Source organism: Arachis stenosperma, chromosome 10, assembly GCF_014773155.1.
Source record: "Arachis stenosperma cultivar V10309 chromosome 10, arast.V10309.gnm1.PFL2, whole genome shotgun sequence".
NCBI lineage: Eukaryota > Viridiplantae > Streptophyta > Magnoliopsida > Fabales > Fabaceae > Arachis > Arachis stenosperma.
Window position 1 is genome coordinate 55,868,460 of NC_080386.1, and position 15,311 is coordinate 55,883,770.

Below are 15,311 nucleotides of genomic sequence, written 5' to 3' on the forward strand. Positions count from 1 at the left end.
GCCCCAGCAGAACAATGATTTGGAAGCAATATTGGCAAGTTTTAGATAGAAAACCAGAGCATCAATCAAGAACTTAGAGATTCAGATGGGTCAATTAGCCACAAAAGTTAATGAAATTGATCAGAAGACCACTAATAGCCTTCCTGGTAACACAATTTCAAATCCAAGAGAGGAATGCAAGGCTATCACCTTGATAAGTGGACAAGTGACAAGTAGGGAAGTACAAGTTAATGAGGAGCCTATTGAAAAAGAAGCTCCAGAGGAGAAGAAGGAAGAAGTAGAGCACGTCCCTCCAAAGCGTGAGGACAACCCATTTCCAGACTCTCTTGACACTTATCCTACATTGCCAAAGGCTCCTGAGTACAAGCCTAAATTGCCATATCCTCAGAGACTTCAAAAGGAGACCAAGGACAAGCAGTTTTCAAAGTTCTTGGAAGTCTTCAGAAAGTTGTAAATTAATATTCCTTTTGCTGAGGTTTTGGAGCAAATGCCTCTCTATGTCAAATTTATGAAGGAGTTGTTGTCAAAGAAGAAGCCTTTAAAAGGAGATGAGACAGTGGTCCTGACTAAGGAATGTAGTGCCATCATTCAGAATAACTTGTCAAGGAAGATGCTGGATTCAGGGAGCTTTCAAATTCTATGCACCATTGGGAGCACAACCTTTAAGAAAATGTTATGTGATCTGGGAGCAAGCATCAATTTAATGCCTTTGTCTGTGATGAAGAAGTTGCAAATCCAAGAGGCACAACCCACAAGGATAGCATTACAGTTGGCAGACAAATCTATAAAGCCTACATACGGATTAGTGGAGAATATCTTAATCAAAGTGGGTAAGTTTTTCCTCCTAGCAGATTTTGTGATTCTTGACACGGGGGAGGATGAGAATGCCTTTATAATCCTAGGAAGATCATTCCTAGCCACTGGAAGTGCTCTAATTGATGTAGAAGTGGGTGAATTAGTGCTTAGAGTGCATGATGAACAACTAGTCTTTCATGTCTTCAAAGATATGCATTCAACAGGTGAAGAAGAGAGGTGCATGCAGACTGAGCTTATTGATCCAAACCTTCAAGAATCTCCTGATGATGCATAGCAGAATTTGCAGCTCAAACCTCATTTGGTAACAATGAATAAAATTCCTCCAGACATCAAACCTAAGTTTGGTGTCGAGAATGCATCATCCACCAAGGCGGAGGTTCCCAAAAAGAAAAAAAATATCCAGGGGATGGAGAAACAAAAAAATTTCCACTGAGGACTTCTCCCCAGGAATGAAGGTGGTGTTGACTAGTAATCCAGTGTTCACTTATACGGTAAACAGAATCCTCTCTCTGGAGCATATTGAGCTACTTTATGAGGACACAGGGAGAAGATTCACAGTGAGGGGTGAAGAGCTGAGCCCCTATAATCCTCATCCCTAGAGGAGTTGACCGTCAAGATGATAAGCGGGATATCGATAAACTCGATGCATATGTGGTAACATAATATATTTCTTTTCTCGATAGTGCTTTGACATAAGACCTGCGGAACCCATCCCAATTATAGTGGATAGCTTGGTTAACAGATTTTTTTGTGATCTTGTCACATATTGTTGTCCTTATCTTAGTTGCGAATCCTACTTTCTTTGTGTAGGTAACATAGAATTCATGAGCCAATTGCAACTGCACAAACCGCACTCCAACTCTTGGTATTTCGTCTTCCTGAAGGCAATTGTGATCCGGTAACTACGTTTCAGATAAAAAAAATCAATGCCATTAATTATCAAATCAAATATGCGGATTATGACTACACAAAATTAAACTAGAGTCCAAACCTCGTAACCAAGATTCATCTCTTCGCTTCCAACCTCAGTAATATCTGACAGTTTCATGGCCTACAATTCTAAAATAAACGCAGAAATTCAATAATAAGAATAATAATAATAATAATAATAATAATAATAAGAAATCCTTAGTAAATATCATGTACATAAAACTCACTAACCAGCACAATAAATGCGATAAAAAATAGAAATAAAATCAATCATCATATCCATTTTAGCTTAGAAATAAATGCATGAAAATGAAAATGACAATGATATTAATTGAATTAATTATTTCATTTTACCTATTATATAAGTATTGTAACTACTATCTATTTTCTTTCACAATGACACTATACATCATATAGCTAAACATGCAGTACATACAACTACCATACACATAGTTCAGTCCTTGATTTCAGAGTCAATGGTGACTAGAGTTACTTTTTTTATTCATTCAATGTCCATCATGTATAATTATATACATATATTCTAATATAAACATGCAGGAAGCAGCTTAAATATCCCATCAGTTGATAACTCTTGCCTTTTTAATTTTTATTTTTAAATATATTCTTCATAATAATAATAATAATAATAATAATAATAATAATAATAATAATAATAATAATAATAATAATACCATTAGCGGTAACTCAAATTCAATATACATCACTATTAAGGTTTCAGAGGACCTATGGGTATCATGTAGAGAAACATGAGTGATTATTTATTGAGTAGCAAGGTCTCCAAATATAGTCAACTCTCATGCTTATACATGCAATTTAAATTTGGTTATATAACTTCATATATTCATAAAAGACAGTCCAAAAAAGACCTAATTTCATACAGGGACAAATTAATATGCCATGATCACTTAATTTATGCAAAATTTTCATACATATAAGCATACCATCAATATAAAATCATCACAATTTGGTTGAATCATGAATGTTTATAATGCATCTGGATAAGCATTAAACATAAATTAAACATGCCACTTGCATTGAGTGTAAACATCTAAATCATTTGAAAAATAACCATCTATTATCAATATTTTGAACGTAAGTTGCTCACCTTATTCGATTGCTCACCCTCGATGATGAAATAGTCAGCTATGTTTTCATGTGAATTTGATGAATTCTCATTACCGCTGAAAGATGGAATACAATCCAGCGGTTCAACCACATTGCACTTTAATAAGAAACTTCGGCGGGGTGATGGGCGTGAAAGAGGAAGCACACTTGAAACCCTTTTATCTTGCGACGTCGACATCTGAAAGAAGGCACACACTAGCTTCGCACTATCCTCGCTGGACGTCTGGGTTGTTGTGGTGCCGCGAAGTTCGACCCACACGATAGGAACGCGGTGCTGGGCGGTGGCCTCTGCGGACGACGGCGTCAGTCGGAACAGAGTCGGCACTATATCAGAGGCGGCTAGTGACCATGGCATCGCTGCACCGGCGAGATTCGAGGAGAAATGAAGAGAAGGATGTCACACCGTATTGAGAGAGGGAGGTCGTTTATTTTTTATTCTATAACTGACAGTAATCCTTATTTATTTTAAATTAAAAACTATTTAAAATTAATTAATTGTTCATAATTTAATTTTAATTTTATTTTAATTCCACTATACACATTATACAATATATATATTGGCATCTCATACTTTTTTTTTGGTATAAGAAATACATAAAAATTAATATTTTAGGGTGCGTGATTACACTATTACTGGACATACATACAGTTTCTTCTGGATTCACATTTGAAGACCTTTTGGCAAAGGTTTATATCTAATGATATAAAAATATATATATATGCATCATCGGTACGCTATTGGGTAGTTGTCTTAATAATGCATGCCACCTATAATCAATCTTGCGAAACGATCAACTATACATATTATATGATCCGATTAGTCTAGATCAACATGAACTCACTTTAATTACTGAATCGATAGCAACGCATATGTATAAGCACATTTTTATTGACTCGCTATAGTGGAGCATATTAATCGTCTTCTCCAATACATGTGAGATCCATTTTTAAAATATATGAAAAATCATATTTAAAATGTTATATATTTTTATAGAGTTATGGCTTATTAAAAAATTATAAGTTATTAAAAGGTTGTGATTAATAGATGTTTTTCTTCATGAGTATGATGATGCATGAATTTAGTGTCTAATAAGAATTAATGACAAAATAAAATACATCAATCCACACAAATATATACACTAAATGGCATAGATATTTGATACATGAGTGCTTCTCTAAATGCAAAAGATCAAATTAAAACAAAGATAGACAGAGAGATAGTAACATATCATCCAATGTGAGCTTGTTCTCGTGCATGTACTAGGCTTCTAGTAGCAACTGCTAGTAACTAATATATATTTGGGTTGGATCGAAGTACTGTCAGCACGCCCAATGTAGTGCACAAAACGTGCTTTAATGGAAAATAATGACTCCGATTCCTCCAAAGGCTATATGAAAAAATATATAATATTTCATTTTTTGAATGACGAATGGGGCAAATGAAAACAAGGAAAACCGTATTCACTATTTTGTATGATATAAAGAAAGACATTATTTCGCCGATGACCGATGTGATTCCAATGGCGAAGAAGGTTTACCCTGCGGCAGAGGCCTCATGTTCTGGAAAATACACAGTTTGGATGAAATCGCTTGTGTTCCACTCTAACGGCTGCACTGTGTATGATTCAAATGGTGACATCGTTTACCGCGTTGATAACTATGACAAAAAGGGAGCAACTCAAGTTAACCTTATGGATCTACGAGGCACACTTGTCTGTTCCATTCACAAGGTACGTAGGTATCAACCAATGGTGACTTTCATGCATGCATGAAGCAATATATAGTGATCTTTGATTTATTGTTGTTGCAGAAATTACTTACTTTTGGACGATGGGATGTTTATAGATGCAATGGTTCTGATTCCGATTATACAAGGCAGCAACAGAAAACGAAGAAGAAGCCATGGTTTGAAGTGAAAACAAGTTATAAGATGATGATTACGGGAAGAGTAGCCAGTTGCCAAGTCACTACTATAGGCTCCCAAAAATATTGCATACACAGAATCTGTAGCAAAACATCAGGGTTTATGATCTTCAATATGAAGAACGGACACATAGTCGCAAATGTAAGTATTAAATTACTTATTTGTATTGATTTTAATAATAACTAATTGATTGTTTGTTTGAGTGTGCAGGCAAAGCAAAAGCAGACATGTTCAGGGATATTACTGGGGAAGGATGTTCTAAGGTTGGATGTGGAAGGAGACATAGATCACTCTCTTATAATGGCCTTTGTCACTGTATTTGCTCTAGTCTGCGGCTCAATCTAATCAAGTATGTAATTCAATCAAAAGAAACATAAATAAATAGTTACAATAAAAGAAAAGTGGTGATTGTACATTATAGTATGTAAGCGAGTGCCATTTGTAAAGAAGATACAACACTTTAACATTACAGATTCAGCATCAGGATGCAAAAATCAAGGCCAATAAAAAGGGAAGATAGATACACATAATTTTGGCAATTTATTCATTATATAACACATGTATTTGGATGAAAGAAGAAGAAGAAGTATTAAGTAATTAGTACTAATTAGGGTTTGTTAATAGCCTTGAGGTTGAGGTTGAGGTTGCGCAGAGTCATAACAAGCTGTTGTCTCTCACCTTCTACCTCTGCAAATTTGAGGCTCATTTCTAAGTATCTCTCTTGCATCTCTTTTAGTTCGCTTTCCATTGACTTGTTTCTTTCCGTCAACTCACTTACCATCTCCTTTTCATCACATACATCTTTTGAAGAAATAATGCTTAAATCCTGAGAAACCTGTTTGATCAAGTGCACGTCAATGTTGAACTATAACAATAATAATTAATCTGTTGATAATTTGATATATAATACATACCTGCTGCAAAGCAATAATCTGATTGAATTCCTCCACTTTATTCTCCAACTCGTCAATTTTGGTCTGGAGTTCCTTCTCCTTATTCAAGAATGAACTTGATGAACTCTCCAATGCTTTTTCCTTTGACTTTACAAGTCCCTGCTTAATCAACAAAAGTAGAAGAATAATGATTGGAACTCCTAATTCATCGTACTAATTATTCTCCTAATACTTAAACAGGAATTCAAAATTTTCTTTAAGAAATTCTCCAATGAGTTAGTATTACCTCAAGCATTTTGATTTTTTCCCTCAGACTTGCTATGTCTTTTGAATTCTGAGGAGCTGAAGCAGTTTTCTTGTTCTTCAAACTATCCTTAAGCCTCCTCTCCATGCTGCTTAACGCATCCTCCTTCTTCTTGATCTCACTCTTCATCTGCAAAACTTGCTTCCTAAGTTTTTCTTTCTCTGCGACCTCTTCCGAAATCGAACCTTTCAACTCACTGTATTGAGCTCTAACTGCTTCCACCTCCTTCTCCAATCGCCTAGCCTCGTTAACTGACTGCTCTGCTTCCTTCTTTAACAATGCAATCGTACTCACCAGTTCATTTCTTTCGGCACTTCCTCTCTGTAACATTTCCTCGGATTCCTCCATCGATTTCTTCATTAGTTCCAACTCATTTCTACGACTTTCATTTCCTTCTACTTGCTCGCGTAACCGCCAAATCTCTCCGTTCAGATCTTCATTCTCTGCCTTAAGCACTCGAATCTCCTCAGAGAAATCGCTACCAGCTTGTTCCCCGTTCTTCTTCTGATCTTCTAGCTGCTTTGTCTTGTCCTCGATCTCCAGCTTCATCTGTTGAATCTGAACCGTCATTGTATTCATTTGATTTGAGAGATCATCGAGTTTTAAATCATAATCAGATTGAAGCAACTGAATCTCTTGTTTAGCTTTTCGCAGCATTTCTTCTAGTAAACTCTTCTGCGAACGCAGTTGGCTCGCTTCTTTCAATGCTTTCATGGCAGCTTTCTCATTGGCGTCAAATGTGGAGGTCATTTGAGACGAGAGCCTTCTAAACTCCTCTTGCAGCCTCTCGGCAGTTTTAGCATTCGCCATTCTTGTCTTCCGCAAAGCTTCCTCTGCTTTGATGGCTCTCTGCTCATGTTCAACTTTGTCGCGCGTCACTGCTTCTAGGTCAGCTTCGAATCCATGTTTCTTCTTATCGAATTCTTCCTCCAATCTCCTGATATGCGTTTCGAGTTCCTTAATAGTAGCAAGAGAATTCGAGAAATCTTCTGACTGTTCTTTGAGTTGCTTCTCTAGATTCTCAATATGCATTTCAAGATCAGGATCATTATTATTAGGAGGAGGAGGAGGAGATGAACATTCATAATGCATTTTCAATTGTTCTTGAACTTGGCTTTGCTCAAGCTTATACACAATGCTATGATTCTCCTGTTTCAATATCTCATAGTCTAATGCAAGTTGTTCCAGTTGTACCTCTAAATCATCTTTGTCCCTTCTGTACATCTCTATTTCACCATAGAGGTCTATAATCTTCTTCTCAAGTGCTTCTGTATCGTTATTACCGTTGCTTTGTCTCTGTACAAGCTTCTCCATTTCTGTTTCTACTAGCTCCTTGGAGTCTTTGTTATTACACTGTGATTGCTCCAGCATTTCTTCAAGGTCCTGCACAGCAAGAACCAGTTCAGCATTTGATTCTTGCATCTTCTTTAACTGTAGCCGGAGATTGGCGTTCATGTCCTTTTCATAACTCAATTCCTGCCGGATTTCTTCCACGAAAGCGCCGAGATCTCTGGTTTCCAATTGCGACCTGCTTCGCAATCTGGCCTCGTCCATTCGCTTGTGGAAAGACTTGAGATTCTCACATTCCAACTTGAATGCGTCTCTTTCCTCTTTCAAGATAAGGATTTCCTTTGAGAGGTCTTGCCCTCTTTTGGTTTCCTTCACAATCTGCTTTCTAAGGGTCTGTAGTTCCATGTCTGACACATCCACATGCCTAGCCAATGCAGCAAGCTCAGCCTTGAGTTTTTCAGTCTCTGTAGGATGTGATTCTTCGAAATCTTCCTTTGGAATGTCACGGTTGGAGCCGTTTGTCGAATCGCCTGGTGGCCAATCAAAGTGTATTCTCTGATGCATATCATCATGCATTTGTGTTGTGGAGTCACTGATAACAAGTTTTTGAGATTTTGAATTGTGGTTCATACCTGAAAGAAACACATTTTTGCTGGGATGGATGTTCTTTTTTCTTTTCAGTCCAAGTTTTCGGGGACTATCAAGTCCAGAGCTGTCATCTGAACTTGACAATGTAGTGTCAGATTCACTAGATGTGCTGCAATTAACACTCAATTCTTCTCTATTGTTCATTGCTTTGGCAGTGACTTCCTGTGAAAAACAAGAAATTGTACAATTAATAAGTGAAATGAATGAATTTTCATGAAAAGCACATCATTGTTGAAGTTATATGACATTATTATATATGAAGTAGAGTCACGAAAATATAATTCCAAGGCTTACTTCAGAAGAGTTGCTTCTAGTGCTTTCATCTATGTCTGCATTGCTTAAATGGTTGCTTATGATCCAATCATGGGATTTTTGTTTGGCATCTTCACATTCCTCTTCTTCTCTGCAAATGTTATTGGCATAAAAAAAATTTCACTATGGGACAAATTCTATAATCTAAAATATGAAAATAATCATGGAAATTCCCAGTTACCTTTGATCACTATTTTCTTGAATCCTCTGGATGGATACCTGTTTATTAAGCAACAGAAGAGAAACTAATGAGAATGCCATTGCCTTGACTTATGTTTCACTCAAACCTTTAAATTAGGTAGCACTCAAATTTCAAGCAACCTTATATATGGAAAAATAGATATTAAATAAACAAAAAAAAAAAACTAACATGCAAAAGAGCATCAGAATGAGAAATCCTGATGGGAAGAGAGAGATAGGATGGTTTTGTGGCCTCAGCATAGTCAGCAATATTTATAGAAGCCTCCCCAATGGAGCTACCTTTTGATGAACCCTGCATATGAATTAAAGCAAAAATGAGATCACATTCTGATAAACAAAAACAAACAAGAGTGAGTTAATGAATGTATACCGTTGAAAGCAAAAATTGATATAATTTGTCAGTGAATTTGCCAGTCTTTGGGTCTTGAATGAACTTGACAGTTTCATATACAGGATTATGCCATGTACAAACTCCATTTCTAACTGTAGCTTGATCCAATCTGGTGGTTGGTTTTCCAAAGTCCCCTGGAACTATTGACAGCACCAATGCATCCACCCCACATTCATTCACCTGAAAAATTGTTACATCCCCCAACAACTTCATTCTAATACCATTTAAGAAGCAAACTTCAAATGAAAAGGAATAGGTGAGTTTGAATTATTCATCCTTGATCCTTAAGAAAATGAATGAAACCTGTGTGAGATGGAAATGGAGCTTGAAAAGAGCTTTGACTCTGTTCCTGTCGGTCCACCATCTTGCAGAACGAAACATGTCTCTTTTTGTGTCTCACTCTTCACTCATCCACATAGAATGGAAATGCCACACACAATATCACAAGTGCAACTCAGAAATGATGAGTTGTTTTCAAAGATCTGAAATTTCTGGCTGCTTTGCTGCTATATATGTTGGCACCAAATTAAAGTTGTTTTGAGAAATACATGTATTGTTTTGTATTGGTCTGAAGAGTTAGATGGCGGTTTATGCATGAATCTGTATTGAAATAGAAGCTTCTCTTTTCACAAACAATTAATTAATCATTCATGTTTATTTTTTATTATCAAGAAAAGTTTTATGTGTTTAGCTATTTTCACAATCTTGTATTTTCTATGGAACATGACAATAACGTATCTTCTCCTCCTTTTTTGACATGAATAGGTATTGTCGCCTTTTCTTTTTGTATTAAATTGAAATACAAGAATTCACATGCTTAGCCTTACCCATTACATTACATGTGATATATCAGTCCACTTTTCTAAGTTTAACTAGAAAAATAATAGAAAAAATAACCTAAAAGGAAGTGGTTAGAGACCTAGAGTAATCCATAGGAGAAGAAATTTTGTTTTGCCCTTGAAAGGGAAGTTATATTTATATATATAACCTTCAACAGTTTGGGTTTTTCTCATAATCCTGAAGTCTTTGGGGGTGTTTCTAAGATATGTTTTTTTAAGATGGTGAGAAAACTTTGAATCCAGACAAAAAGGAACAAGTAAGAAAGATGGTTCGTTGGGTTCAGTAATGATATCGTAGAAGATAGGGTTCATAAGCTGAGGTAGTTACACTGGTTAGCTAGCTAGGGCCTAGAAGTTAGGACATTCCACAAAGTAAGCTTTGTCATGCTATGCCTCTACGATACATGAGAATCAAAGGTTTTTTTTTTTCTTTTTGTAAATCTTTTTAATTAAATATGAAAGGAGAAGTAACAATCCATAGTGTTTGATCTGTAATCATAAATAAAATGTGTGCTACCTGTAGAAGGATATGAATTAATATTGGTTGAGACTTGAGATAGTTATCCAACTGTATGTGAAGCTTTGAACGGAATTTATTGTCATATATCCATGGATTCAAAAGAATTTGACAGGGTATCATTGGATTCCTTTAGGGAGTGATAATTTTCATCTAAAAATAAAATTTAATCGGTCACATTGACGACAATTAAATTTCAACGATTATGAATAAAAAAACTACGATATGCGAAGATAATAAATAGTTTCATATGTTTGTTTAATTTTTAAACTTATATATGTCGATATTTTAATTGTTATTTTTAAATAAAAATATTTTTATACAACTAGTGAACAAAAGAAAATTATATGTCCTTTGATGTTATGACTTATGATAGAGAGATATTAGATGATCGTTAATTTTTTGTTTTGACTATTATTTTTACTTTTTTAGTTATGAATTCAATTTTTTTAGTTTAATAATCGTATAATAAATTTTAGCTCATATTTTTAAACTTTTATGATTAATGATAAATTTTAATAATTTTCTAATATTCTTCGATATGATATTTACAAAAAGACAAAATAACTGTTGTAACAAATTCTAACAAATCCTTAATAAAAACAACACAAGAAAATGAGCATCGCTATATATTATTACACAAAAGGAAATATATAGATTTAATAAACTGTTTCTATACGAATGAAAATACATGCTAATTAGAGCACCAACAATATTAATAGCTTTGAGAGAAAGCCAATAGAACCTGCTATATACTAATAGCAGCCTTTGTGCCAAAGCACATACACGACCAAATTTATGTCTTCTTCCTCCTCCTTGCTTCCTAAGCATCCATCACTTCATTAAATTATAGTTTTTTGGCAACGTCTTGACTTAAAGACCGTCTATACTCGAAATGAATATGAAAATATTCACCAATAATAATACACAAATAAAATCAAGACGTATACATATATAGTAGTGGCTTATTAGGTCTAAAACTAATTGGCATCTTAGGCTGCAGGAATCTTAGGCTGCAAGTTATAAGTCATTAGTATTAAATCTCACATTGTCTAAAATTAAAACCAGATTTGTTCGTTATATAAACATAAATAAGTGTGAGGCAACTTTTACTTCTTGAATTAGTTTTTAGGATAAATTGAATCCATTTAATTTCTTATAATTAAAAATATAATTATTTATTCACATTTTTGTATGGACTTAAATTTTTTATCAGATTCTAAGCCACTATTTATGTTTATATAACGAACAAAATATTTGAATCTGTTATATATTGATTAAGATAACTATGCTGTATTAATAGGTAACTCGCGCCCATGCCCTAGTTTTTTTTGTTTTTTTTTTGTCCTGCAACTATTAAAAAGTGAATAAACTAATTTGACAATCTCAAACCATCTTATTAAAAGCTAATTATATGATAAAAAAAATATTTTAATAGTAAAATTAGCTATTATATATTTATGTTAATTTATTTTTAATGTGTATTTTATATTTTTATATATTTTATATTAATAACTTATTTTAGTATATAAGATAGTTGTTTTATGATATGTACTTTCTTGAGATGGTGATCTAGTAATAAAAAGTGATATTATTTGAGTTTTAGGTGAAGGTTTTTTTTTATTGTAGTTGAATTTCAAAGAAATGGATGAATCACACCCTAAACCAGATGCTACGGTGAAAGGATCTTGTTGATGGATTATAATAAATAACTATTATTATGGCTCATATCCCCTCATTGCTTCCATTCCAATTAGTCTAATATAATTGAATTTATTATTCTAAATTGTGAGGATTATTTTTATGCACACAGTATTTAAGATATGATTCGTCGTTAGGTTGTGGATATACTGTTACTGCAGTTGAGGACAAAAGGTGGTTTCGTTTTTGGGCCCACAAATGACGAATATCTAAAATCACGATGTACCTAAACATGATATATAATAACAAAAAGCACATTACATTATATATATTTGGAGGAACAAATACATTAGGGTAACGTTCAATGTTAGTTGCATGTAAATTGTTAGGCATTAGGCATATATATATTAGAGAAAATTTACGGATCAGCAGTTTTATTAAAATTTTACCAACACTTAATCAATAAAAGAAAAATAAATAATTTTATATTATTAAATATAATCTCACATTATTAAAAATACTAATAATAATTAATTGATAATTATAAATTACAAAATTTACTTGCTCCTAACATTTTTCTATATATTATACCCTTCCTTGAAAACAAAATAAGCGCCAATAAAAACATGGATTTATGGGGATCGACGGTGACGAAACTTACACATCCAGAGATTTGCAGAAGCAGTGGTACGTACGTGGAGGGCGATCTCAAATGAAGCTTAGATAAGTCGATGTATATAACATGCTTTTAATTTATTACTTGACTTTAAAGCTGGTTATTATTATGTGTATATGTGTGGTGAGTGGAAGACTATGTAAGTTAGTCAATATATGAGTAAAGTGCATTATTCGATTGGGTCCAATTTCAATGCATAATGCGTGTATTTGCAGTCACTAGCTAGCAGCTACCGAATTGGAACAGAACTCAATTAATCAATGAATACAAAATATACTCATCACCAACACCAAGCATCGGTTACAAATAAAGCATACAGATATAGGTACACCATACCATACACCATAAATTTATTTAAAAATTTGAAAATATATTTACTCATAATAAATAACAAATGCTAGAAGTAATAGTGTTCATATAAAGTAATAATAGCTTTTAGTACCCCATAATATTGCCTTTATTTTGAAGAGTGCCAAATAACTTATTTATTAGAATGGGAAAAAAATTGTGTTTGAAGTTCGCTAGTTTTGTAAAAGGGTAATGCTACATTACCAAGAAATATTATCAGTTTTTCTCAGCATTTGGCCAGTAATAATTTATATTTATATTTATAAAAATTTTGCACACAAAAAATATATAATTTATATTTATATTTATCAGAATTTTACACATATAAATCAATATAATTTATATCCATATTTTTTCAGAATTTACATACATAAATTAATAAAATTTATTTATTAAAGATAATTTAATATTTGTATTAATTAAATAATGACTAAAAATATTAAAAATTACTGATTTTCAAAAATTTATCCTTATAAAATGATCCAAATATAGAATTTAGCCTACAGTGCTATAATGAGGCAAATGATAAGCAACTCAAAGTATACGTTATTGCATAATAAAAAGTAAAATTAGATAATAAAGCAAATATGTGATATTATGATCATGAAAAAGCAACATATTAAGTTTACATAAGTAACACAGACCTAATATTAGATGTTAAAATTTTAGCAGACCTTATTTTAGGTTATCAATCATTATTGACCTTCAAAGGGATGATTCAAAAAGTACCAAATAAAGCAGCCATTTACACAATGAATGGGTTCATAAGCGGCAGATTATTGATCCTTAATCACCAACTGATCATGAAAAGAATGAAGATTGTGCTCAAGATTGGATTGATTAAGCAAACAATTCAACATATATATGTTAATGGGAAAGTTTAAGGGACAATAACTTTATTAAATTTTGGCCAGTATGTAACTAGTAAAGAAAAGTGAGCCATTAGATGAAATCTTATACTAATCTTACACCATTAAAATCATCTTGATAACTATTTGATAGCTACAAATCACAAAAATTGCTGGCTCCCTAACATTCCTCTATGTTAATTATAGGATACTTATTGTTATTGGTTGTTGGAGACAGGCCCATCTTGTACTTATGAGACACAAAAGTTGTAACCATAAAGATGTATGTTTGATGCTAGCTTATAATAATAATGATGATGTTAATTATTTGCATAGAAACATCATTGCAGGCTAGTTTGATCCCATTCCAATTGAACCTTAATCCGCTTTTCTCATTATGATTTCCACTTTTGATCCTTATAATAATATATTCGGTTGAATGTATATATCTAGTGATTTTTTTCTTTTTCCAAGTCTAAAAGCAAGCAATTGTTAAATAATATAGGAATAATTGACAAATTTGTCTGGCTTCTTTCCTTTCACATCAAGATTAGAGTTCTTAACTTCTAATTCGCAAAAGCATTGTAACCAGAAGTAGACATGAATTCAACAAATTACAAATATTAGAGCAATTATTCCGTGCCCATAAATAGATTTAGTTATTATGATTTATTTACAAATAAACTACACGTGGAAAGTGGGAAACAAACAAATATTTATCTACGACCCTTTAATAATTAGAAAGAAAACGGACAGAAAAGGGTTATATCCTACAGAAGTAGGTGAGTCATGAGAGATTATTCTTGATTACTATTGTTAATGTTCTCGTGAATATATATGGTTGACGGTTTTGCATAGTTTTGGGAATTTTGGATCACTGGATTATCTCTTTCAATTCAATAACGTGACTACATACAACAATAAAGATACACGTCTTTAATAAATTAAGGTATAGAATAGACAAAGTTAATTAACTTTTTAGATATTTTTGGCTTCAACTTTATACATTGTGTTGGAGAAAGACAGTGGTGAAAGCAATGATGAAGTGATTACAAGAGTGCTGAAATGATGAGCTTGCATTGGGACAGACATGATGACATGAGAGACAACAGAAGGTGCTCACGTGAACCTGGAATTGACCCCTTATCCATCATCATCAAACTATCCACTCACACCCTCTTGATGTTATTTTGGTATAGCATCAATATTATTGGAAGTAATATCCTTGGATTATTAATTTTGAGACATATAAGAACTCTCTCAATACCAATTAGTAATTACACTCTTATTTGATCGTTCGGACAAGTCAAGGATTAATTCGTTGTGGATCAAAACTCCATTTAAGTGTATCGCTGGCCAATGAGTAGGATTCAAACCTCTAACACTTGTTTAAACGGATTAGTGAGTTAACTAATAGACCAACCTACATTGTTTGCTGTAGTAATACTTAATAAAGATTAATTGTAAACAAAGAAGATCACATTTATTGCTTTGTTCACTTTTCTCTTTAACATCGGGATTGCAAGAGATCATGTGAAATTCATGCAGCAGCACTTTATGTTTTGATACACAGCCAACTCAATGAGC

General features: G+C 33.3%; 2 protein-coding genes across 3 annotated transcripts; one reads left to right on the forward strand and one right to left on the reverse strand.

Moving 5' to 3' along the window:
• The first annotated feature begins 4,155 nt into the window (after positions 1-4,155).
• Positions 4,156-5,226, forward strand: LOC130954513 (protein LURP-one-related 4-like). The gene is made up of 3 exons (XM_057881264.1): positions 4,156-4,622; positions 4,703-4,957; positions 5,027-5,226. The coding sequence occupies exons 1-3, from the start codon at positions 4,323-4,325 to the stop codon at positions 5,159-5,161; spliced, it is 690 nt and encodes a 229-aa protein (XP_057737247.1). The 5' UTR covers positions 4,156-4,322; the 3' UTR covers positions 5,162-5,226.
• A 189-nt stretch (positions 5,227-5,415) lies between these two features.
• Positions 5,416-9,410, reverse strand: LOC130954512 (uncharacterized). Of its 2 annotated transcripts, XM_057881263.1 has the most exons (9): positions 9,159-9,410; positions 8,835-9,035; positions 8,634-8,756; positions 8,445-8,482; positions 8,246-8,354; positions 7,936-8,113; positions 5,996-7,833; positions 5,731-5,868; positions 5,416-5,651 (listed from the first exon to the last, which is right to left on the reverse strand). In XM_057881263.1, exons 1-9 carry the CDS (start codon positions 9,234-9,236, stop codon positions 5,424-5,426), a joined length of 2,931 nt encoding a protein of 976 aa, XP_057737246.1. In that variant the 5' UTR covers positions 9,237-9,410; the 3' UTR covers positions 5,416-5,423. The 2 variants fall into 2 exon arrangements, with proteins under 2 accessions (XP_057737246.1, XP_057737245.1); XM_057881262.1 differs by having other exon boundaries at positions 5,996-8,113.
• Positions 9,411-15,311: the final 5,901 nt, after the last annotated feature.